General features: G+C 32.0%; 1 protein-coding gene across 3 annotated transcripts in view; it reads left to right on the forward strand.

Moving 5' to 3' along the window:
• LOC113391432 (mucin-3B) overlaps positions 1 to 26,942 on the forward strand; it is a 60,323-nt gene that overhangs the window by 29,226 nt on the left and 4,155 nt on the right. For all 3 annotated transcript variants that reach the window (XM_026627393.2, XM_026627394.2, XM_026627395.2), the window contains exons 3-6: positions 17,242 to 17,324; positions 25,703 to 25,752; positions 26,185 to 26,350; positions 26,643 to 26,758. In XM_026627393.2, coding sequence (XP_026483178.2) covers positions 17,249 to 17,324; positions 25,703 to 25,752; positions 26,185 to 26,350; positions 26,643 to 26,758 — 408 coding nt within the window. In that variant the 5' untranslated portion in view covers positions 17,242 to 17,248. The remainder of the gene's footprint in view (positions 1 to 17,241; positions 17,325 to 25,702; positions 25,753 to 26,184; positions 26,351 to 26,642; positions 26,759 to 26,942) is intronic.

The raw sequence follows: 26,942 nt of genomic DNA on the forward strand, positions 1-26,942 counted from the left end.
CGGATATTTTCTGACGTACAGACCGAAAGCTCAAAGTCAATAATCTTTATTCAATATAGAACTATAATAACCAACGGTTCAAAAAAATCATCTCTATATAAATTTAAAGCGGCGACTCTCCATGGAGACAACCAATTGCTCTGGATATATTATTTATTTATTATTTGGTACACTAACATATGCTAAAATAATCAACAAAAAGAAAGTCATGTATATAAATTGCAAGTGTACATAGAATATATAATAATAATATCAATTACATATTACAGTAGGGAATCATTATAATTGTTGATCAAATACAAAATTCACATTATGATTCATAAGTTTGAAAACAGGTGCTCTCAATGACCGATGAGAGAATCAACGCAGTTGCAACTGCTAAACTCTGGCGTGCTAAGAATTAACTTAACTGAAAAAAAAAACGAATAAAATGTCTTTTAGCATGATTCATCCTTGCCATCTACAGTTTTATAAGCTAGCCGCTAAACTAACAGTCAAGTTACCATCGTTAATTCTACAGCTAACAAACAGCCATACTGACAACACCATCTGACATATCATAAAACCGCTTTATCAATAAGTGACAACTATTTACAAAACCGTAACATGCGCTCTGACGTAACCATAATAGATGTCAATTGACTATTATAATTCATCTTGAAACAAACCATCGCAACAATAGAATCGTAATACGTCTTATAGCATTTGTCCGTTATTTTATAAGTGGGCTTTGACGGACTGCGTTATGTAAACTCGAACTTTACTTTCAAAATAGAAAGGACGCAAAACGACTCATCAATAGTAGAAATATGTAAGTTATAAGTGATTGCGAAATAATTATACACGGACAGAAATAACGTTCTAAGATATATTATATATATATATCTGTTTTAAGGTATTAGCTTACTTATAAAAAATAACACAAGAATAAAGTTTTTTTAAATCGTTACCGTTTTGGAATATCAAAGGATAGCCTAGATAGATTTGATAGATTTCAAGATTAGTTTAGAGCGGCCGATAACAAGTTCCTATTCGAATTCCTGATCGATCCCGTTAAAAATATTCGATACTTCTATCAAGGATATCGACGGCTTTAATAAATATATTTACTGGTAAATGGTCATCACTGCCCATATCAGAAAGAGGAATTAGAAAGATCTCATTTGCTCGCACATTGAAGGACGAGGAGTTAGGAAGATCCCATTTGCGTATACATTCGTTCGAATAACAGTTACACAGATACGTTAATACCATATGTTCAGACAGGTAATGCATACATATCTATTACGCGTTACTATATCCAATAGTATTAACAGTTTTTCATTAATAAATACATTTTCAAATGCTATGTATCAACTGTACTATTATCTTGTAACTTGGGCTATATCTTAATTGTAACGTCGTGAGCGAAGGTTCGTTGTCTCTTCCAGGAATATAAATGATATCTATGTAGCGAAAGCTTAGGTTTCCTGAGTTATTTGTATCAATTAAATATGCATTACTTTAAATCAAACAGATATAAAGAATGATACGTAAAAAATAGATGTCTCAGGAGCGACAAATGACTACGAGTCGAAAGTAAGTCTCAAAGTGCACGATAAGAAATATATCAATTTTAAATAATATATTATACAATAATCTAATCAAAATATATAACACTGATCAAACAATATCGTGGTTAATTATCGATCACTTCTAACCGCTTATGCTGCGGAGCTGATAAGTACAAAAAAGAAGAGAATTCCACTGAAGTTTAGGATCCAAAGTACCTATTTCCTAGCAAAAAGTAGTATCAACACCATCTTCAAGGTAAATACTATTACTTTAAAAGTTTTGCAAAGTAAGCATAACTCGTTTTGTTTTTTCAAGCTTTAATCGTAATATTTTTATTTTAAGTCAGTACTACTAGTGTACCTCTTATAGTAATTTCATGCCAACAAATTTATGAAGTTATTTCTATATACCGAAAATAAAAAAGGACCTAAATTGATCACTTTTAATTCCGATCCTAAAACGAATGAAAATGATCGACTTATGAATCAATGAGATTGAGTTTTAATTTTTAAAGGTTATCTAAGTGTATTGTGTCTCACACGATCGAAAAGGTAAGATAAATAACTACTAATATTTCGATGTTTTCCCATGCAGCAAATATATATAAGTCTATAAGACCGACCTACCTATGTAAAATACGAATATAACTCCTCAACATAAATAGGTACATATATACCTACTAACAAAGCACTATTTAAACGATTTTTAATCTAGTAATATTACTATATCACAAAATAATATAAGATCATAACCGATAACATCTTATTATTACCGATATAGACCTCGAAACAATGGCCACGAGCAAGGTCAAATAAGAACTATAAACACTAACAATACACGAACTTAAAGGTCTGCTATGAAATATATATTTAATACATTTATCTGTAATGATTCTTATACTGTTTTTAAATATGTATTTGAAATAATCATCCATGTAAATTGTTATTTAACTAAATTTATTAATTTAAGCTCGTCAATTATTCTGCACATATAATATTCTATTTGCATACATGTTTATATGTTAGCGAATGTAAGTACTGTACCTCTTGAATCAGAAGTATTTACGGAATTGTTCTTTGTCTTTGTCAAAATGATTCTTGTAAATGTAGTCACATATTGATCTAATAATATTATTGTAGAACGAAAACTGAGTGACTTGGTCAAGGAAATGACGTCACCTTTCAGACGTAGTAAAAGAAAGAGGTATCCATCTTGAATTGTCGTAGTGGTCACAAGTTTGTGACTGTCAATTGCATTCTTGATGAATTTCATAATATTTTGTTAATATATAACTGAAATTTGCTCTTCAGTGTCCGTCGACACTTATTTTAAATGTTTTAGTGAATGGTCGATTAAAATATAATAATAAAATACTTTCAATGGTCTATTACTAGATCAAATTAAATCAATATGAAAAACACTAAGATAAAATATTTAAACTGTCAATCCTTCCTTGATAACTTCAACGGTAGTTCGTGTAGGTAGTACGTATGGTATCAGCGGCAAATAGACCACACGATGGTAAGCCATTTATTTACCTACTGCTGACCATGGGATTTAAAATGTATGTTCTTGTATTTATATCTGTTTCGATGGCAGTCACCTGGTATACCAGAAAATAGCTAAACTCTGTATTGACCAATATAAATCCATTTATTTATTTTTGAGACTAGTCCGAACATGCGATCTCATTGCTAGATTCTTTGCTACAATTTTTTTGTTTTGTTTAAAACCTCTTAAATTAAATTGTTTGCATGAAACATCCTCAAAGGAATCCTGGATTACGAAAACAATAAAACAAAACACTTAATCCAATAAACTTTAGCAGACAATTTAATTAACGTTACGCACTATTTCTGTGGAACAGCGGATGATCGTATCAGCGACTTGAACGAGATGAAAATGAGTGTGGCCTTTCATTGTTTGACTGTGGTCAGCTTTCTGTGGTATGAAGGTTGATTTTTAACCGCCTAAAATTTAACTACAATATAATATGTTAACAGACCTTAAGATCACAACGTATTGGAAGTAGTATTGGTATTGATGAAACTTTACTAAAGAGAGACTCTTAATTTTTTTTTATAACGAAATTATGCAAAAAGGAAGAAAAAATACTAACTAGCCAGTCAATATCTCACTGCTGGACAAATGCCTCTTTGAGGAGAATGTTTGGAGGTTATTCTGCTTCAATGACCCACACTCTACGGTGAAGTCTCATCCATATTTATAATACGAACATCAAAGTAAGTGTATTTGTTTCTTCTGAATACTGGCAATACACAATGGCCGAAAAATAATTACATTCATCAAAAGTTATATTCAACAAACGTTTTATATAAAAAAAAATACTAACAACATATTGCTAGCTCTGTCTATCTCATCTCTTTCCTTGTCGTCTGACATTATATCAGCACTATATTCAATATCATATGATTCTTCTGACAAAAGTCAGACAGAAATTAAGGAAATAGATTGACTTAATTCTTTTTGTAATATTATATATTTAACAAAAACTAACATCACGGTTAACTCGTTAGCGCTAACGATTAAATTCTATGACGATTGCGTTAATCTGTTAAATAACTTGCGATCAACATTGTAATGTCGTGATAAAGTGTAATAAATGTAACCATTCATCATATTTACTTAGTTTCTTTACGTGCGTACAAACTCAGCCCGTTACTTTGTACGTAAGCGCAGCTAACAGTTCATTATTCTCTTAATTAGTATGTTAAGCAGACAGAAAATCAATTAAAGGCGTCAAATATATTTATAAAAAGCTAAGGATGTCTGGGGATCTAAGGATAAATATATATAGTAACAATTAAAAACCTTAAAAATATATTATAGTTTATTATTGAAGTTGTTTATGTCAAATAATTAGGCCTACTGGTAAGTGGGACTGGTAAGTGGTGACCACTGTCCATAGACATATTGTAAGAATTATTGAAATTTTCTCACATCACCAATGTTCCACGAACTTTAGGATCTAAGATGTTACGTCCCTTCTGTGTCTAATAAGGAGGTGGACTGGTAAATGGACCACCTTATGGTAAGTGGTGTCCACTCTTACTGTAAGAATTATTAACCATTCCTCATATCACCAATGCGCCGCCAACCTTATGAACTAAGATTTAGTTTAGCAGTTTTAAAAAGGCATAAGTGATGTAATCCCTTATGCCTTTTTAAAACTTACTTGCGTGTATGGATTTTCATAGTATATAGGTACAGACATTAAGTATCCCGTTATACCATCTACTTATGACGGTGACGCTCGGTTTACAATAAAAGAAAAAAAAAACTGATAAAACATTCGATAAGCGACAGGCTCACATTTCTGTAACCATGTGATGCTTTAAACATGCAATAAATCACACTTGAATGATATCTCATTAATTAATTCGATTCAATAATTATCGAATAATAATCTGATGTAATGATTGAATCATAATTACTGCAAATAATTAATCAAAGTAATCCAAGCGTGACTATCTACGATTTACTTCAAAAACATCGGTTTTTGATATTGTTTTTATATAATTACGATGAAAGTGACTTATTAATTTCGCAACAGACGGACGTACACTGACTGATTACTTAATTGATACATAATTTTGCGGAAGACCACAGCGTATTACTTTCAACATATATAATACAATAGTAAAGTAAAAAAAAAACGACCCGTACGCTTTCTACCTCTTCTTTTGTCTTTACTTGGTGGTAGGGCTTCGAGCCCGTCTGGATAGTTAACAACCACTCATCAGATATTCTACCGCCAAACAGCAGTACTCAGTAATGTTGTGTTACGGTTTGAAGGGTGAGTGTGCCAGTGTAACTACATAAGAGAAATAACATCATAGTTCCCAAGATTGGTGGCGCATTGGCGATGAAAGGATTGGTTGATATTTCCTACAGCGCGATTGTCTATTGGCGATGGTGACCACTTACATCATCAGGACCATTTGCTCGTCCACCAACCTATATCATAAAAATAAAAAATAAATTAATCTTCTGTTAGCATTGATTGGTTTGATTAATGAATTTGTTCTGATTCAAATGTTTTGGAGCTGAATTGTAAGGTATTACGCTGTTTTTTTTCATAGGCGATAAAGTGAATTGAATAAATATCATATTACTGGCAGACCTGCCAGACCTGCCAGACGTCCTGTCTTAGCTATTATATTAAATTCGAAATGGCATTCATAATTTTAAATACCCATACCGCTAAAACTGCATAAACACTTTAAAATTTTCTGAAGATTTCCAAATTTCTGCACATTTTTCTTAATTAATCTTTCCGTAAGAACAAAGTATTAAGAAACTTAAAAGAAGAAGAATGAAATCGGTAAAGCCGTTCTCAAGTTGTCAAGCCTCAGACCAATGTTATATATTTATAAATGAGTAGTTTTCATTCTCAGATTTGAACCTCCGATTGTTTCTATCGACTGAGCCCTCATAGCTGATAATAGTTCAGTTGACATATTCCATTAACTTCTCGCGGTTATCTATCTGTTAGACCACGCGTACATTGTAAATAATACGAGTTCACACGTTCACGTTTTTATTGAGCTTCAATCGTGCCTTCCTTGGTCTTATCTTAATCTCATACCGATTACAGCGTCATGAGTTTTTTCTTTACTTTTTGAGAGATTTCTTCGACACGTGCTTTCATTTGTGAAATCATTTTTTGTTTCTTTGGAACGTATTTCACAAGCCCGTGCCTCGGAACACGTAAAGCAGGTGGTCCTGCGATAAAACTCCTTGTCGTCATACTGGTTTTAAATTTAATAATTGTTACAATATTTAAAGATGCTTTAGATGGTAATTTTATACATTAAAATCGTATGATATTTAAATATAAATAAGTAGCAAATAGTGCATTTTCATGCAAAACACATTTAAATAGTTCCAACATCAACAGTAACATCTTCAATTTAATTTACTTAAGGATATTATTAAAAAAAATATTATTTACATTTTAGTTGTAGAAATTTTATTTGTACATAAACATTACTAAATATACGATTGCCGAACTCTCAATTATAGTTTTCCGGTTCTTTTCGACATAATCCACATTATTATTACCTTGTTAATTGTCTTTGATTGAATTAAGTATATCCTTGGGACATACGTTTTACTAATACATAGGGAACCAATAGAAATAAATATAATAAATATAAATATTGGACAACATCACATACATTACTCTGATCCCAATTTAAGTAGCTGAAGCACTTGTGTTATGGAAATCAGAAGTAGCGGCGGTACCACAAACACCCAGACCCAAGACAACATAGAAAACTAATGAACTTTTTCTACATCGACTCGGCCGGGAATCGAACCCGGGACCTCGGAGTGGCGTACCCATGAAAACCGGTGTACACACTACTCGACCACGGAGGTAAATATAAAGGGGATGGATAATTGATAGAACCATGTCATAATGTCGCGCTGATGAAATCAATATGAAGACAATTAATTTAATATCATTTGAAATCTTACAAATCATTAATCAATTATATCTAATCATTTTTTTATATTCCGATCATCAGTCACTTATTCAAGTGATTAATGTAGTTCAAGGTAGAATAATCATTATAGTTCTAGGCTTAAGATCTATAATCGTATAATAGTAATCATACCACAGTTAGTTATCGCATGTCTTTATTGATAAAGGTCCAAGTAATAATCGTTTCATTCAAATAAATTATAACATTATTTATAACTATTTTTAGTATATAACTAATCAAAGCCAAACGTTTTTTATTATTAAGCTTATGTAACTTAATACCAATATGTGTATAATTATACCTTCCAACTATACTTGTTAACTAGTCGGTCTAGCAGTCTAGCTAGACTAATAGACCAATAGACGAGACACTGAAAGATCAATAGTATATCTTAAATAAAAAAAAAATTAGCGATGATAGATTATATCGAAATTGTTTCTTATATTTTTATAAATATTTAGTAAACATTGTGCTATTTTATTAACAGTATTTAAAACGGGATATTTACCATCTTTTTTATTTTTATTTGGTGGAGCTCGATATCTCGACATTATCTACGAATGTCTTGTTCACGAGTCTCGTGAGTAATAAAAATAACCATGTTCATTTAAAATCTCATATTGTGCTATTTTTATAATTATTAATTATATTATTCGTTGAATTGGTTCATGATACGTATCTAATAATTACATTGGTGAACATAGTTTTTCTTGTCGGTTATTAACGGTTTAGTCTACATCCTGATATGTGGTTAATATAGTATCATAAAGTGACCATTTATAAGTACTTGAATAGAATATATTTTAATCTTGATTCTTAAAACGCTCGAAGTTTGTCCCTTGTACTGTAATTTCACTTTCACTGTTTAACAGAGATGCGCGGTGCTCGACCCGGGTATCAGTACTCGACTGTTATAAATAATTGGTCACGTCTTAGTGCTGTAATCTGACATAATGCTCCAATAATATTCGCTGACATACATCCTTCATAAAAGGTAGAACACCAGAAGCATTTCATAATAAATATGATTTTCTTTTATTATATAGGTATTTAAACGGTAAGTGTTTACCAATGCCCTTTAATACAGACATCGCTAATACCCCTTGAGAACTGTTATGTCCCTTGTGCCTGAAGGTCCACTTTCTCACCCTTCAAACCAGAATACACAGTACTAAATATTGCTATAAAGTGGGCTACCCAAACGAACTTACACAAAGCACTACCAAGTGTAGTTAAGTAGACGTAGTATACTGGCTTGTTAGAATATAATGAAGCATTGAAGCTATTGCCGTTTCGTTTGTAGGGCTTATCCCTATGTGCACACAATCGTAAAGTAATAAAGTTATAATCCTTCTCCATATTAAGAAAAGGATTCGATTTTCTTCCACCACACTGCTCTGATGTTGATAAGTAGATAAACTTGGGCACACCTAAATTCCACCAGACAAAAATGTCTTGTTTTGTAAGGGTAATATTTTATTTAATTTTTCACTTTTTAATTGTTATATTTATATAAATTTAAAGTTTATATCTCAATGTCAATGACCTGCTTTTGATGATAATATTATTAATTAAAACAAAACATGAATCACTCCCACAGATAGCTAAAAAGCGAAAGGAAAAATGTTACACATCAATAAAAGCTTCAAACTAAAGGCTCATTAAAAGATCACTACATAATTATGACTTCAAGACGTCGACGTGAACGTATATCTAATGGTCACTAATATTGTCACTTTACATAACATGATTGTCACTTTTGACACGTAACACATGCATTAGTGCTCTGATACCCGTATCTTACGAGCTTTTTCAACTTATTGACGTAATATATTACATTAAACATCATATTAATATACTTGGAATGTTTTATTTATTCGTAGTATATTTCAGTATTTATAATAAGTATTTACTTATGTATAAGATATATAATTAAGTAGACATTTAAAAGATTTTGGTTAATTATAAATAAATTAAAATCTAATGTTAAATAAACATTGATAAACGTGATTAATTACTCGCTAAAACATTATATAAATGACGAATAATAATTATGGATTCATATGTTACAAAGTTCTGATTAGTGTATTTTTATTTAATAAAATAAAAAATAAAATAGTAATTCATATCCAAACTTATAATATAATATAAAATCATATAAAATGTAAATTATAAATGTACTATAAAAAAACAGAATAGTTTAATTATAGGAATTGTTAATTGTGTTTTATCATCGAATTGAATCACATAGGACACAACGAAAGCTGTTTTCATTGCAAATGTTATTCGTGTCTCAAATAAATCTTCAGTTAGGAAAGTTTGAGGTCACGCGCTAGGTCTTACGACTTTCCCTGTGGGTTAAGGTGTAATTTAGCACTATTTTATCTTTAGTAGTTACTCTGCGTGGGGCTTTACCTGCGTGGTCCATAGGATCAACCTAGATCTTTCTCTCTGAACTCTTCTATAAACTTTTTACTTTGTGGTAAGTCTTTATGCAACTTTGCTGGGTGGGTACCAGTCACTCATCAAATTCTACCACCAAGCAGAAATACATAAAATTGTTGTGTTCCGGTTTGAAGGATGAGTGAGCCGGTGTAACTCAAGACGCAAGGTATGTCAAATCTCAGTACCCAAAGTTCCAAGACTCATTCACCTTTCAAACTGGAACACAACAATACTGTGTGCTGCTGTTTGGCGGTAGTATATAACGCATCAGGCGTGGGTGATAGCTACCACCTACCACCAAGTATATATGATGTTGACAACCGGCTTACGATGTAACGCCATTTCGATAAGACAAGCAATGTCACGTGTCTCATTCTGACATTTCACGACCTGAAATCGATTGTGCGATGAGTTTCTAGTTTATTTTACAGAATACGTCTATTGCAACAACAATCAATAAAAATAATTGTTACTTTAAAAAAAAATTGACAGTATTTAAGACGATTTCAAACCATTTCAAGTTCGACAATGGATTTATTTATATTTGTATGTATTATATGTGGATAACGTTTGTACATTGTAATAAGTTTATTTCCACCTTGAACCTTTTGTAATTAAGGTTAAGCCAAATATGGAAACATGTGTATTCATTATTCCTAATGGCCAACAATGTTGCATCTTTGATTTAATATGAGGTCAGTGACCTTTATGAGTAAATTTTGAAAAGCCAATTTATATCTTAATAGATTTTATATGAAAATACAATAAGGTTCGACAGTGATTGAATTTATCGTCAGAATGTATTTTATAAGTAGGTATAAATATGTTTAATTTTAACCTAAATAATGTTAGTTTTTTGTGATTGCAGCTACATTGAAATAATTCAAATTTGCTCTCAACACAATTCAAAGATAAATTTCTTGACAAGCTAATTAAAGATTACACACAAATATGATACGATATGAAATACTGCTTTATTTGTGGAGCGCGGGAGCAGTGTTGCCAGATCTATTATAAGCAATATGAATGTTACTATTTTACTTATTTGTAATATTTGAAAAATCTTTAAATCATAATATAGTTCTTAACATATTACGATAGTTTTTGTGACGATATTTTCTCATCTTGCAGATGACAATATTGTGTAAAAGAACGTAAGCTCTTCAATATCCAAATCGAATGAAAGAGATCGAAAAGATTCATATACCAACTTGACCTTGAATTTACATGCCATCATTGGTCGAGACGATATCAAAAAATATTAATCAATCGGTTACATTACTGAAAAAAAAATTGTTTTTTTTTTAATATAAATATAGTTTATGTGTATAATGGATTTATATTATAGTCGAGAAAAGCCGCGAATTAAACTTACCTAGTCGGAAAAAGCCCAGAATTTTTCTTTTTATGTTTCTTCTTGAATCTAACAATTGTATGTAGAGACTTAGTGTACACGTATACACGTGTGGAGCCGAGACGGATAACCAGTAATACGTATAATATAAATGATATAGGCCGTGCGAGATGGCCCAGTGGTTAGAACGAGTGCACCTTAACCGATGATTTCGGGTTCAAACCCAGGCAAGCACCACTGAATTTTCATGTGCTTTTTTTTTATGGCATTGGTTGGCGGTCGAGCATATGGGCCACCTGATGGTAAGTGGTCATCACCGCCCATAGACAAAGGCGCTGTAAGAAATATTAACCATTCCTTACATCACCTATGCGCCACCAACCTTGGGAACTAAGATGTTATGTCCCTTGTGCCTGTGATTACACTGGCTCACTCACCCTTCTAACTGGAACACAACAATACAGTGTACTGTTATTTGGCGGTAGAATATCTGATGAGTGGGTGGTACCTACCCAGACTTAATTAATTATTGCTTAATTTTATTAATTTGTATTTATAATTCATCTCGTGCTCGGCGGTGAAGGAATACATCGTGAGGAAACCTGCAAGTGTCTAATTTCAATGAAATTCTGCCACATGTGTATTCCACCAACCCGCATTGGAGCAGCGTGGTGAAATATGCTCCAAACTTTCTCCTCAAAGTGAGAGGAGGACTTAGCCCAGCAGTGGGAAATTTACAGGCTGCTAATGTAATGTATATGTTATAGGCTATCAGCAAAGGTTATGTAAAATATAAGAGTTGTAAAATTGGCTTGCATTACGGTAGGAATATAGCAATCAATCAGTCTCCGTGTTGCATCTTCCTTGGCGCGTGAAACTGCAACGAACAATGAAGATGTCGGCAATAGAACCATTTTAGTAATTTCCAGACAATTTACGCCGAGTGTGTCTAGGCCAAGTGTTCGCAGTTTAAATTAAACGTATTTATACTTCGCAATGAAAATCGTATTATATTATTGCGTACACTGTAAACATTTTTATAACTAAACATTTAAAAACACAGCCTCGTAAAAAGTATGTGCTTAATATAAATTAACATATAAATATGTATCATTGAGCAATTCATTGGAACATTTGAACTTACATTATTTGAATCGTTTTCTATATACGATGCGATTATTTTATATGACGTTGTATTTTAGTATTATTATTATCATTGATACCGCCCAACGCCCAGGACAAAGTAGGATTGTGTTGGTCTTGTTCCACATATTGGCTCCCTTATTAGACTTTCGTTTACAACGCAATATCTTAATCACATTTCGAACACTTTATTAAGCTTTAGAAAGCACTTAAAAACCAATCGTCCAATACCTGATCTCTCTCTGGCCGTGGAGAATACTCGTCTTACAGGAATTATGAGATAGAGAGAGACTAGCAACCCGCGACAACGCACGGGTGCAGATTATTTATAAATAAAATTATATGATATTGATATTATACCCTTTAAATATCGAAAGTAAAAAAAGTCATAGAATCGGACAATTCGTTTTGGAGTATTTACCTTTTTATTAAATTACTATACATAGCGTTTGTGTTTCAACATACACTTATCTATTGTGTAAAGTTTCTGCTCAGAATTCCCATTGAATATAACCTTCAGAAGGACATCATCATTGTATAAAAATCGCTGTTCACTGTTACTTTACAATTGAGCGCAATGTGCGTATCCTGTACTGCAATGTTCAAAGTTGTAACATTACAAGAGAACGTTCTTACAGATTCAGTCTTGATTTCTTCAATGAAGCTCGTTTCTAATTTATTAGCGCGTATCTTAGCTTTTAGTGGATTTGGCGAATATCCTTCTCATATAAGAAATGTTTCTGAACCATTCTGCTGATTAATCAAACTTCGACCGAGAGCCGGCGCTGTATTGAACGGGGACGGCTTAATCGGATGGAGTTAAAGTGTTTTCAAAAGTGGAAGATCTTTTTTATGGTAACGGTAGAATGACGTAGACTGGACGAACAAACAGGCCACCTGATGGTAAGTAATCACCACAGCCCATAGTTATTGGAGTAAGAGATATTAACCATTTCTTACATCGCAAATGCTCGACTGACCTTTCGAATTAAATCAAATCAAATAATTTTTATTCAAGTAAACTTCACAACGAAGCGTTTTTGAATCGTCGATATTAAGAAACTACCACCGTTTCGGAAAGCAGCCTCCAGCGAGAAGAAACGGCAAGAAACTCGCATAGTTGCTCTTTTCAAATAAACAGATTTACAATGCTGTTTTTACATTAATTAGTGTCCTGTGATGGAACCCGAGCCTAAATCTAGGCGTTTTTATCTAAAAGTACTCTTTTAATGAATAATAGGACTTATTTATTAATTTAGTCTGAATAAACTTTTTAAATTTCGTAAATGGTAAATTGGTTACATTTCCCGGTATCTTATTATATATGCGTATACCATTGCCCAAAAGCGTTCTCTGTACCGTATGCAAACGGAAAGTAGGGGTTACAAGTTTATTCTTATTTCTTGTATTAATAGTATGTATATCAGCTTTTATGGAAGATTTTATTTAAGATGTTATATCCTTTGTGTCTGTATTTTAACTGGCTCACTCACCCTTCAAATCGGAACACAAAGATATCGAGTACTGTTGTCGGTAGAATATAATATGAGAGTGGTCCTACCCAGACCAACCCCACCACCAAGTGATAATCTTAAAAAAAGGTATTCAGATTAATTAAAGAAACATTTTCAATTGTATCTCAACCATTCCGTCCCCGATTAATCAAAAATAAACTTATAATTAACAACGGACGCTCATCACACTTTCTCAATTTTAAGGCTCATCAGAGGCAGTATATATGCCGCTGACAAGTTGTTTAAACTTTAACCTGTTACATAACATTATTGCTATTGCTATTCCAAATTGGTAAATAATAGTATTTAGTAATGACAGATATACTCGTATGTATATAAAATAGGTACATAAACAGTATTACTGTTTGAATATAAACACACATTCGATCACAACAAAGCCAATAAAATAAGGTTCAACATATAAGCGCCTCATTGAATTGTAACAAAGAACTCATACATAAAATTAAAAATCGGTTAAAAAACAATAAACGTAAATTTAACACTTGAAAAACGAAATTAACATGCAGATTTGAATATGCGACCTTCAGAGTTAGGATCTACATTAGTTACGATAAACTCACGATCACCTGTAGCCTAATTATCAAAATTTGACTATAATTTTCTATTTATAAAGCTTCGCCCTTGTTTTCTGCTTAACGACCTCAATATAACCTTGAACTATTTACCGATGTAAACAGTATATCGCAGAGGCTATTGTTCTTCACAGTACGTCTTGCGCAAACCGTATTCTTATAGAACAAATCCGTTTAATTATATTCGCATTAACAGATTGGAAATGACCACAGTTAAATAGTAATTGTTAATAAGCATTTACTACTTCAACTCGTAGTTGCACAAAGTTATTTACTGCCTCGTTGATCTGTGAAACAGGCTTTTAATGACCCACTGGTGGGCTAATGCCTCATCTCCTCTGATGAGAAGGTTATCAAGCTCTTATAAGACTGATCTCGAGGTTCTTTTGTCAAATCCCGGATCGAACGAATGAAAAGTAATTATGTATTTTTGTCAATATATTCTCGTTAATAGCACGGAATTTAGTAATAGGTCATGTTTGCACACCCATGCCAGGGACACTGGTGGCATGCCAAGTAAAAACATGCGCCTGCGCCTGAACCCTCTCCGGTCGTAACGGATTCCCATTCGGGATTGGATTTGATCCAAAGATATTGGGATCTTCAGCTTTATAAGCTATCCACAAATCAAAGAGAGTAAAAGATAAAAAAAAAATATTAAAGCATCATGCCACTTATATTATAGGATTATAGGAGTACCTACTCCTTACCGTCGATTTACGGCCCTAATGTATGGTGATTAAAGTTTAAAGGTCGAATTTGACGTCAACATCTCTACATATAATCTTTCATTATGGCACGCTATAACACAATTTTATATATCGAATCGACCAAGTGTACCTTCAGCTAACAATTTAATTATATACGATCACGTTTCAAGTAAAAGTTAAATCATAAATCTAGTTTAATACTGTATTGAAGCTCCATACTCAAAACTCGTTCCATTATCCCGATCTGTGTAATTAACTGGTAGCGGTTCTATTACCAGAAGGCTCCTCACCCAGTGGTTTCAACTCTTGACATTTGACTCTTTCGACAGTCCACGCCACTTTCGCCGTTATGTAAATATCTTACGATCTATAATTGTGTACAATTTCCAATCTGAACGTTGGACATCTTCAGCAACAGTTCGTGTTATATAATGCGGAAAGACTTAGAGTATAAGAATTGCACGTTTAGATGCAAAAAATGTATAAGATGATTAATAATAATAGTTATTAATATAAGATATTGTTTCATGTTAGAATGTTAATTCGATTAGTCTTCAAACCCGGGTTTAGGTCAGCTATGCAGTGTTATTACAGCAGCAGTAGTATATTGGTCTGATAATAATAGCTAGGTGCTAGATCTTAGGCTCGAAATCAAAATCAAAGAATACTTTTTCAAGTAAGGTTTTAGCACTTTTGAATCGTCAATTTACAAACTATATTAAGTGAAGCTACCACCGGTTCAGAATATAGAATCTACCGAAAAAAACTGGCAAGAAAATCAGTTGTTACCCCTTTTTAACATTTAAAATACAAAGTTATGTTAGTTAAATATTCTTCTTCTACTTTTATTTATAAAAATGTCAAACCAAAACGTATTCATTACATTTATATAATTCCGTGATTGAATATAACTCAATAACTAGAAGCTATACCTTTAATGATTATTTATAAATATTTTATGTAAAATAATTTATAGGCTTACAATAAAATATATCCTTCCTGAAAGTCGACAATTAGACTGCTGCGAGAAGCGGTTAATCCTGCGAATAAGCTAAAAGCTTAGAAAAACCTGGGTTGCATGATAGGACCGAAATAAAAATCGCTTAAACAATAAAGAACTGTTTTTTTTATTGGTATTGATTAATCTTCCCAATTCTTTACATGAGGTGGCCTGGACGAATAATATAAAAAATAAATGGTTCCGTACATAATTAAATCTTAATTGGAACTAATATCATCGTAATCAATTTTGGATCCAAATGTTTTCGCAAATATAATTGCACTCACTTTTTCCTCATTCTCTTAATCCGATTTGATAATAAATCCGACATGACAACTTTGACTTTAGAGACATGGGAGGGCCAACAGTACATATCCTGAAAGAAGAAGAATCTGGGTTTGGGTGGCTAAGCCCAGAACATCGGAATTCTAAGAGCTAGCCACTAGAGCAATGAGACAAATATACTATAGTATATATATATTAAGATAATAAGGAGGTCGTTGACGTTATTCAAGCTCACGCGCTTCGTGACATACACCGTGTGAACATAAATTTATCTTGATTTAGTTATTAAATAAACTAATAATTCATCTATAACGACTGGCAAATATATAATTAACTATAAAACAATAGAAGCACAGTAAAACTGCTTAGCATAACTGTTATTAAATATTTTATTGGTCGAAAATTTTCAAGGACGAAACTGCAATGCTACAGTACGTAGCATTTCAAGACATAAGTTTGTGAGTTAATGCATGGGGGGTAGTACGATAATATATTTAATTGGTGGATGATATTAGTATACATCTGATTACTAATCACCCAAGCATCATATAATATTCAAAAGCCAAACAAGTGGAGACAAAGTGCCGTCGTCGTCTCCAAAATAAAATAATTTAAATGCCAGTATGCCGTAAACTAACGTTTGAACACCAACAATTTGACAGTTCTACTCCTTTCCATGTTGCACTATCTGATCAATTCGAGAGTACCGAACTTTTGTATCGTCTTTTAAATTAAATATTCTTGCAAAGATTCAACTCAATATAAAACTAAGTTAATTAGCTGTTAATATATTAGTAATTAGTTAGGTAGTTAGTTAACGTAAGCTAGTAATACTTGAAGTCTGGGTAGGTACCGCCTACTCATCAGGTATTCTAATAATAATATTGATGTGTTTTAATTTAAAGGATAGGTAGTCCAGTGCAACTACAAGCATAAGGGATGTAACATCTTAGTTCACATTGTTGGTGGCGCATTAGCGATGTAGGAAATGGATAAGTGTTTGTATGTTTGTAGTGACTAATAACCATCGGGCTGTCAACCAGCCAATGAACAAAAAAAGTTGGACTTCTTAGTCGTAAGTACTGTTACAATTTAACATGCACAGATTAAATTTAACCGTTCATCTTTTACAGATTTAATATGCGGTGGAGGCGAGAAGATATGAATATAATAATGTCTCCGAAAACTGTGGTCGTCCTCGTGTTACTGGCTTTTAGTGAGTATTTATATTTCATTTCATTTATTTTCCTTAACCAATGATATATCGATAGAGTAACGGAAACACTAGTATTGAATAACCTTATTAAATATGTACAAAGATCTCGTTATGTAAATAAATGGGTAATGTATTTAGATCAAGCTTTTATATACAATTTTTATTGTTCATGCAGTAAATTGACATTTCCTCCGGATCTAGGATATAGAACCGGGCCGGTAATGCTTACGTTAAAAATTAATTATCAGGGGAAAGTAACAAACATGTAAAATTTTAATATCGTAGGGTAACAGTAAGTTGACCTAAACAACAGACAAGTTATATACCTATACTATTATATATATATACATCATATATTTAGTGTTATTATATTAAAAGGTTTTATGAAATACTTTATTATACGTACCAAAAATAAAATAAATGGAAAAAATTACAAGTGAGAACTAACGACATACCCAAGAAAAAATCAGTATTCAGGCAGATAAATAAGAGTAGATTTACAATCAGAGATGAGATGATTGAATCAAGATGGCCTAGTATTTAGAACGAGTATATCTTAACCAATGATCGCGAATCAACTCAGGCAAGCGCCACTGATTTTTCCACTTGCTTGATTAGTATCTATAATTCATCTCGTGCTCGGTGAAACAAAACATCCTGAGAAAACCTGAGAAATCCTGAGAAATTCTGCCACATGTGAATCCACTAACACGCATAATCGTGGAAAAACATCCAAAACCTTCTCCTCAAAGGGATATGAGGCTTAAGCCCAATAGTGGGACACTTAATTTAAAGTATACAGTTTATTTTTATTATATCTTAAAAGCAAGTAAATAAATAAAATACCTAATTATATACACACATACTTTTCTAAAAAGAAAATTTTTAGAGATGTTTTCATACTGGCCATGCTTCTGAACATTCCGATGACCTGGTCGGCCTTTATATAGCGCAGGCTGTGCAACGACTCCGTGACATTTGGATAGGCAACAAACGACTTAGATACATTAATGTCACAGGACAATCTATTGAACAACGTGTTTTTACTTTAAGTTACATTATCTTCCAACGCGATTGCGACCTAATTACCTTAATTTTAATTTGCACTTAGTTTAGTTAAGGAATTATTATTTCCGTTTAAACTGATGTCATTGTTTAATCGACTTCAAAATACTTATGGGAATAATCACTATGTTTATAAAATATAATGGTACTTTTCTTATGTATAGGTATATATTAATTGTGTTGATTTATTTGTGAAGTCGTTTAATGAACATATACAGCTAAATAATTTTACTTCAGCTATATTTAAACATACATCATCGCCCAACCGCAGTACCCAGTATTGTTGTATTCCGGCTTGAAGGGTGAGTGAGCCAGTATAACACAGGCACGAGGATTATAAAGGCACATAACATCTTGGTTCCCAAGGCTATATAGCGCCATTGTCTATGGACTGCGGTGACCACTTACCATCAGGTGGCTCATTTGTCCATCCGCCTACGTATATCATAAAAACATCATATTTATATGAGAACAAAGCAGCGTGCGCAAATTGTATAAAAATATACAAGAATATATTATGAACATATATATTATGAAGATTAATCTACAGAACCGTTAAGTAATAGCTTATTTACGTCCTCCGCTAACAAAAGCGTCTCGAAACATATTATTACGTTTAAGGGCGCACACACACATACGTTCGCTATGATAACTTTAGTGTAAAAAATAATCGATTCCGTTGTTTTATATATTACTTACTAACAAATAAATATATAAACTCTTGTGATTTAATGTTTTGCTTGCCTTATTTCTTTTTATTACTAGGGAAGGTAGATAAGTACAGGGTTTCTTCGTGACTGATCTAAATGTCAGTCTAAATACGGGTATCCAAGGGAGGCATTTCTTCACCGGCTACCGCATCAATCTTTTTGCTTGAAAGACAAGTACATACAAATAGGCAAAAATAACCATTTTTCAGTTTAATAATGTGTAGTGAAGATGTACTAATGAAGGCATAAGATGACATTTATATATATATATATTACGTAGACAAGTTTATATAAAAATAATTAATTTCGTACAAAGTTTATAAACGTTTAACCGCTTGTTCACCGGTTACTAAGCTGTTAGTTAAAATCAACAGTTAACGAAATACTTAAACAATTATATTAATTTTAGTATATTCACTGTGAGTAACAGATGCCATAGTTAAGTTAGATTGTGCTTCATATTGTAACTGTCTATTTGTTTATATTAAATAAATATATTAATAATTATAAATAAATATATTAAATGAAAATAAATAAATATTAAAATATATTAAAATTATCAGCCCTAACGTATTAACAATAAATATAAAATATTGTTACAGATACACGCTTAATAGAATGATATTAATATGTCATTTTAGTATACGTGTCGTACGTGTTCAATCTGCTTTATTTGTTCTAACAGATTTCACTCCATTGATCATAACAGAAAATTGCTACAAAGAAAATCAGCAACCGTCAGTGTTGAAACGTTCTGTGACCGCTATTTATAAGGTCGATAATTGACCAGGGAATCTTATAAAGGTTACCATAATGATGTTCTTATTTTGCAAGGATCTATTCAAAGATATATTTCTATAGTGAATGGCGATTGGACCTATTCACCATTCAACTTCGAGATTATTATTAAAACTTTATTTGATAAAATGTAACTACTAAGTTTCTTGCCCGTTCTTCTAGGTAGAATCTAATTCTGAACCGTTATAGGCGATAGTTTTAAATTTCAATTATTTTATACAATGACGGCTCGAAGTACTTATAAGAGCCTAATTGAATAAAGAATAATTGTGGTTTAGATAAAATAAAAAATATATAACGTACGTTAAAGGCAACCTTGCTTTAACTAATTAGTTGAATAGCTCTTTAAATTGGTTTTGTATATAATTATCAAATTATGAATAGCTTGAGCCATATGAGTACCAGATGAACGATGTATAAAACATAGATATATACTATACAAGAATCTTGCAATTCCAGTGTAGGGAAGGCCAATAAGGGCTCTAACCCTGGGGCCTCCACAGCACTATTTTTATACAATATGGATATAATGGTTATGAAAAAAACATCCGTTCTATTGACAAGAAAACATAACGGTCATTGTTAATTTATACAAATAATTGAGAAATAGTAAAAAATATTGCCTAGTTTAAATTTACTCTATTATAAAAAAAAAAACAAAGCATCATCATGAAATTTTAAAACCATCGAGCTATAATGTCTCTTCACACAAATCGTTATTATTTCGTCTTACACAATAACAATAACGTGACAAAAACAACAACTTGACAATTCCCACAGATTAAAAACAACCAGTTATCTTAGACTGCTCTAAGCCCACAATCTTCGATCCGAATAACCCCATAATTTGTACAATACACTTCGATTGTTGCTTCGATGAGTCAATAGTCAAATAGAAGAGCACTCTCTGAACTCCGGAAATGTCAGGACTGTGTGTCATTTGGAAAATTAGATCGTTACAACAGAGATGAGGGAGATTAAAAATAGTTGCAGTGTGACCGAAAATAAGCCTTCGAACACTGTATTTATTGTGTTCACAATGGCTGTTATTTGTTTATCTGTTGCAGGATTAAAAAAAAAAGTTCCCGGTGACTTTATAATGTGACTATATCACGGAATTGTGTCAATTGCTTTTACCAATAAAATCGTTAGCAAAAACAACTCTATATTAATATGATTTATTGATAGGATTTTTTTAATATCGGAAGAAATATTTAATCTTTTTTGTTTTCATTGCTTTTGCGCGGTTTCTGCGCACACTAATTCCGACAATTTTTACAGTCACCGTTTTGACATTAAAACTGCGAATCATTTGTTTTATAATTTACCAACTGTTTCCCGCCTGCTTCGCTGAGCATTCAATAAAAGTGAAAGAGTTGATCAATTCGACGAACGGACGGTTCCGCGATGGCCATAGTCTCATATCAATACAATACTTTTTACATGATTAACGCACAAATAAAAATAATGTTTGACAGATTAACTAAAATAAAATTAACTTACATATGTATACAGAAGATGCATTATATACCCGAGCTGTATATAAATGTGTATACATAGGTAGATCCTCTTTATATCGGTAAACGATTATCTTCGAAAAGATTATATCTATTCAATAGGTCAAAGTAACTCGACTGCCAAATAGATAATACTTCAATCTGTTGGATTTTATTGATAGAGAATCAATGATAAAATATTCATTATTGTAGTAATATCAGCTCATATCAATGTAAATCTTATTACAAAACTCGTAATGGTTATTTTGCAAAATCAAAAACTTTAAATCATAAGACAATGAACGTTAACTTAAGACTATTATTATTGATTTGTATCGTATACGAAGATACTCGTTTTATAATGTGCGCATGTATTACGTAAAGAAACATTTTCGTTTTTAATATCAAAACATGATGAACGGATTGTGATCGACCTTTGAAATGTTAACGGAACTCTCAATAACCCACAAAGAATTAATTAATTGATATTAAAGTCTGTTTGAATTAAAGTAATGAAGCTTGTTAAAGAGTTGTCAAGATTAATATGCATCTTTTTTTTTAGTCTTTCAGTACCAGCAAAACTGTCCGGAATTATAACACTTTGAAACCCGAATTTGAAACACCGAATGAAAGTAATTTTTTTTTAATCGAAATTTATGTTTGGACAACTCGATTATTTTTTCGTCATTGAGAACGGATATAGTTATTTCTTAGTTGTCAAGGCGTTCATCAAATAAACCCTGTAGAGCTCAACTGTGAGAACACATCCGAAGCTCGAAACATAATATGACTGTCAAAATGTCAAAAAGTGATAAGCGACATAGACTTTAGCAATTATAACATTTAAAAGGGCTAGGGTCGCCTGCGAAACTTCGCATTTATTCAAAAGATTTTTTTGAACCTATGACAAGTTTTTGTTTTGATTAAATTTCACTGTAAACTGCAAGTCACTCATCTACAATGTTGAAACATTATTTAAATGATTTTTTAATGACAATTGTATACTTTAGTTCAGTTAGAATTGGAGTTTTTCGATAACAATTTACTTTAACTTTGTTTACGTTTTTCATTTTATTTTTTCTTATATAGCCGTAGCATCGCTCTCTAACCGGTCAGTAAATTAATTCTTTGTTAAATTGTAATAATTTAGTAAAATGCAATCAAGAATCCTCTTTAATGTTCTACACATCTACGGCTCGAGCTCTTCAAAATGAGACCATAACCGATTTGTTATGTGCAGCTATCGTCCCATAATCACTGGACAAAAAATTGGCTTACGTTATTAATATATAAGACATATACAGAATATACATATACACAAATCAAAATATCGTAAATCGGTTATCAATTTGTTGTACAACAAGTCATATTTATATATTTTGTAATGTATATATATATTATTTATTAAAGTATATATTTAAAGAATAACACTTTTAACAGTTGTACAGTTTATTTAGTGAAAGTTCGACGTTCAAACAAATTATTTAATTCATAATATAATGTACGTTTTGTTTTTATTTCACTGTGAACGTGATTCGTGGTATTATATTTGTATATGTACGTAGGCGTACAATCGTTGAGTTAAAATTAGTATTCAAAATTGAATGTAATATAGACCAATTTAAACAGTTACTTGGAAAATATAATAAATTAGAATTATTTATGAAAAAAAAAAATAACCATTTTTTTCATTCGTTAAAATTTGCCGGAAACCTTAACCTGTAAATATTCTTATTGCTGGGCAAATGTTGGGTACACATGGGACGGAACAGAACAGGTTTTCACGCGATTTTCTTCCAAATTAGACATAAATAATGCTTGTCAGACTTTGACTCCGCAATCTTCGGTTACATAACGTGCTGTCGCCAATGAGCTATCTAGTGGTTCCAAACAACCAGGACTTACGATAAATTATACTTTAAAATAATATGTTCATTCACTTCACGTTTTGTATGTTTAGAACTATCAATGCAAAGCAACATAATTCCTACACAGGACACTCTTATCATCGGACTTCTATCGTCTATAAATATACTACCTAAAGTCAAATGATTGTTAAATCACACTGGAACATCCTGAGATAATCGCGCCTAAACAAACTCTTCAGTTTAGCTAAAATATTAATATTATTATTTAGTATAGATATGTGTAGATTACATTTTTGTTAAAAGAATACTATGCATAATTTGAAGATGATACGTTGGTCTATCGACTATAGTCTATTGCAACCACAAGAGGATAAAAGCCGAACAACATTTGACATCGAACTGACGTGATATTAGAGAGAGAGCTTGAATAATAGATGATTTTCATTGTGATTTTTCGAAAAAATGGCGTATTGAATGTCGAAAATTTGTAAGAAAAATTATAGTGAACATAATGAGTTAGGTAGAATTGTGTTATTTTATAAATAAACACATATTAATCAAGAACCTTCTCCTCAAAGGGAAAGGAGGCCTCAGCCCAGTAGTGGGAAATGTACAGGCTGCTAATGTAATCAAGAACTGAAACTAGTATACAATATATGTAAATTTAGGGCATTTTTTGTGTTTATTCCTACTCCGATTGGAATAGACTATAGAAAATGGAATAATACGAAAATTTGAAAACAATAACGAATTATTTATAATAAATTAAGATTATGGAAGCCAAGAAATTCATATAAAAACAATTACATAAAAACCGCAAGCAACATACTTTCGTTTTAAATTCCCACCCACGTGAAGATGTGACAATAAGGATAACGAGCCAGCTCGGTGATAGTACGTGGTGAAAGTGCACGTCGATGACTCCACTCAGGTTGTAAAGCACGACTCTTTGACTAGTCAAGCTTTTAGGCATTACTTGACTTATTAAAACTAACATATTTTCTTAACCAACTTAAACCAATTTTTTGACGAATGAAAAAAGTACAAGGTCTTTTGTTAAGTAATTTCAAATCAATATCAGCAGTTAGGGAGATAACTGTAGCACTCTGGTTATATGCGTAATTAAGTAATTGAAGAAGTCTGACCTCTAGATAAAAATTAATTTTTATTTTTATACGTTAATTAGTTTCTGCCCGCAACTTCAACCGCGTTTGAGAGAACTTTGCAAATGTTTGGTACTTTTTTCCGCCAGCTACTAATCGATAGTTACTATAAACTATCTCTGTGCCAATTTTCTATGCTAGAATTCGCAATAGAAATCTAGACTTTATGCATTTATAATATTTGTATAAATCCTTAAATATTATCGTTATTTTTCGTTTTCATTCGTATGAAAAATATATAGTAATACGATACGAACAAACATCAAAGGTAATTTAGAGACACTAGTGACTATACGCATCTGAAGATCAGAATTGACAATTAGAAAGCTACGTGTAAGTCCTATTCATTGTAAATAGCGGTATGATCTTTACTCTTTGTGCTGTAGTATTTAGTTTATGCATTTATTTGTATTGATCGTATTGTGTTATAATGAGATGATTTAATATTGCAATTATTTGTATAACCAGAATTTAAGCCGGATTTAAATCGTGTTGTATTAGGTTAGACAATGAAAGCTTTAACGGATCTAACTCGTCCTGTGTGAACTTATTTCATATAACAAATACTGTTGAACATTCGAAGCGACTTCCGGGGATATGAATTTGATACTCATATTCCTTAAATGTTATATTTATTAATTTAGTTATACATATTACTTTCTGTCAAACTCAAACTCAAACTCAAATTTCTTTATTCAATATAGAAGCACTACACTTACTTATTGATAGTCAAATTAAACACTGGTAGTGTTTAATTTGACTATCAATACTCAATACAAAATTATAGTAGAGATAAAAAAGCGTGAACTTAGTATTTATTGAATTTTAGGCAGGATACATAAATATGTAATTGTATTTTACTGACGTGTCATTAAAATGGTGAAAAAGCGGAACTACTGAGTTTCTCGTCAATTCTTCTCGGTAGTATCTACTTTCCGAAACAGTAGCTTTGCAATTAATTCAACATACTTACTTTGATTTGATTTAATTTGACCGATTTGGTTTATTACTATTATTATTTATGTAATTATATCACTGATATTTAATTGTTTTATAACAAAATATTTAATTAAATATGTAAAATAATTGTGATACTTCAAGTGGTCACGATTTAACACAGGTTTTCCTCCCCTTACTTGTACCTAATTCGTAATTGTAATTCGATAATAAATAAATACCACGAACTCTATCCATTCCATAAAAACCACGAAACATTAGATGCAATTTGTTGATTTGAACGCATAGATTTAATTAATAATTAATCTCTTCAATTTTCAGATTCGTTCCAAACTTGTCATGGAGCTCGAAGAACGGCGCATCGAAGACGAGTAAGTGATCACTATAAATAGTATTCCTTATAATCTGTATTTATTTCTAAATAATATATACTAAGACGATTTATCAATAGAAAGAGACTTAAATTTTAGCCCATTACTTTATCATATTTTCACCTTAAGAGATTTAAAAAAATTATATATGTAATTATGATGGATGTTCGAATATAAATGGACTCTATTCTGAATCCTCAACACTGATTGTACATATACAATATACATATACAGCTGCCCATATTGAGGCTCTGATTTCAAACTCCGAGTCGGACCAATTAAAGGCTAAAATAAAAGTTAAAGATCTGAACTCTACGTTCACCTGTTCTGCCCAAACACTTGTACAATACTGTATCTCCAGTGCTGCAGCCGGAATCGGCGTATAGCGTTGTCTTTTAGTCCATTTTCTTATGTTTCATTATTTTCTTCAAGGATGCTTCAGACCTTTATCTACCAGCTCCGAGCGCGGAATCATTGACGGCAATCGCCCAAGCGATGGGCGCGGCCGGCTTTGAAGATTACACCGAAGGAAAGGCGCTCGTCAAACGACTGATACCCGCTGACAGCCAGCCTGATTTGGACGTCGTTGAACATTTGGGTATATTGCAATTATAAACATATTATTCTACTGCTAGCTGACCTTTTTTAATTTCAACAAAGTGGACCACTACAATCAAAGACCAATTCAAGTCTAGTCTAACGTTATATCCTAAATACATAGACTTTCGTCCTCTAGTGAAAGTAAGGAAGGAGCTTGGTATCGCATGTACCGTATTTAGTTACTTTAAATACAATAGTGGACTTTCTACGATTGGCATTCAAATTCAATTACTGCGTATCTTGTTTTACAGTTTGGTTTTTGTCTAATATCGTAAAATTTTATTCTACAGGAGTCATTGGCAAGGTCGGCGTTGATTTTCCTGCTCTGCCAAATATCCCAAATACTGGATTTAATTGCAAGAACGTACCTACTGGATATTACGCCGATCTGGAAACTGATTGCCAGGTACCTATAATAGCAGAATATTTTCAGTTTAATTGGAAGTATATAAGATATAAGATCAATTTAAGTAGATCCCTAAAACATTTAATTTCACAGAAAGTAAAACTATTTTTAAAAATCGTATTTTATTTCGGTTTAATTTATATAGTCCTGGCATATGTATTTTAATAATATATGATTTTTATCT

This window comes from Vanessa tameamea, chromosome 20 (genome assembly GCF_037043105.1).
Source record: "Vanessa tameamea isolate UH-Manoa-2023 chromosome 20, ilVanTame1 primary haplotype, whole genome shotgun sequence".
NCBI classification, from domain to species: Eukaryota; Metazoa; Arthropoda; class Insecta; order Lepidoptera; family Nymphalidae; genus Vanessa; species Vanessa tameamea.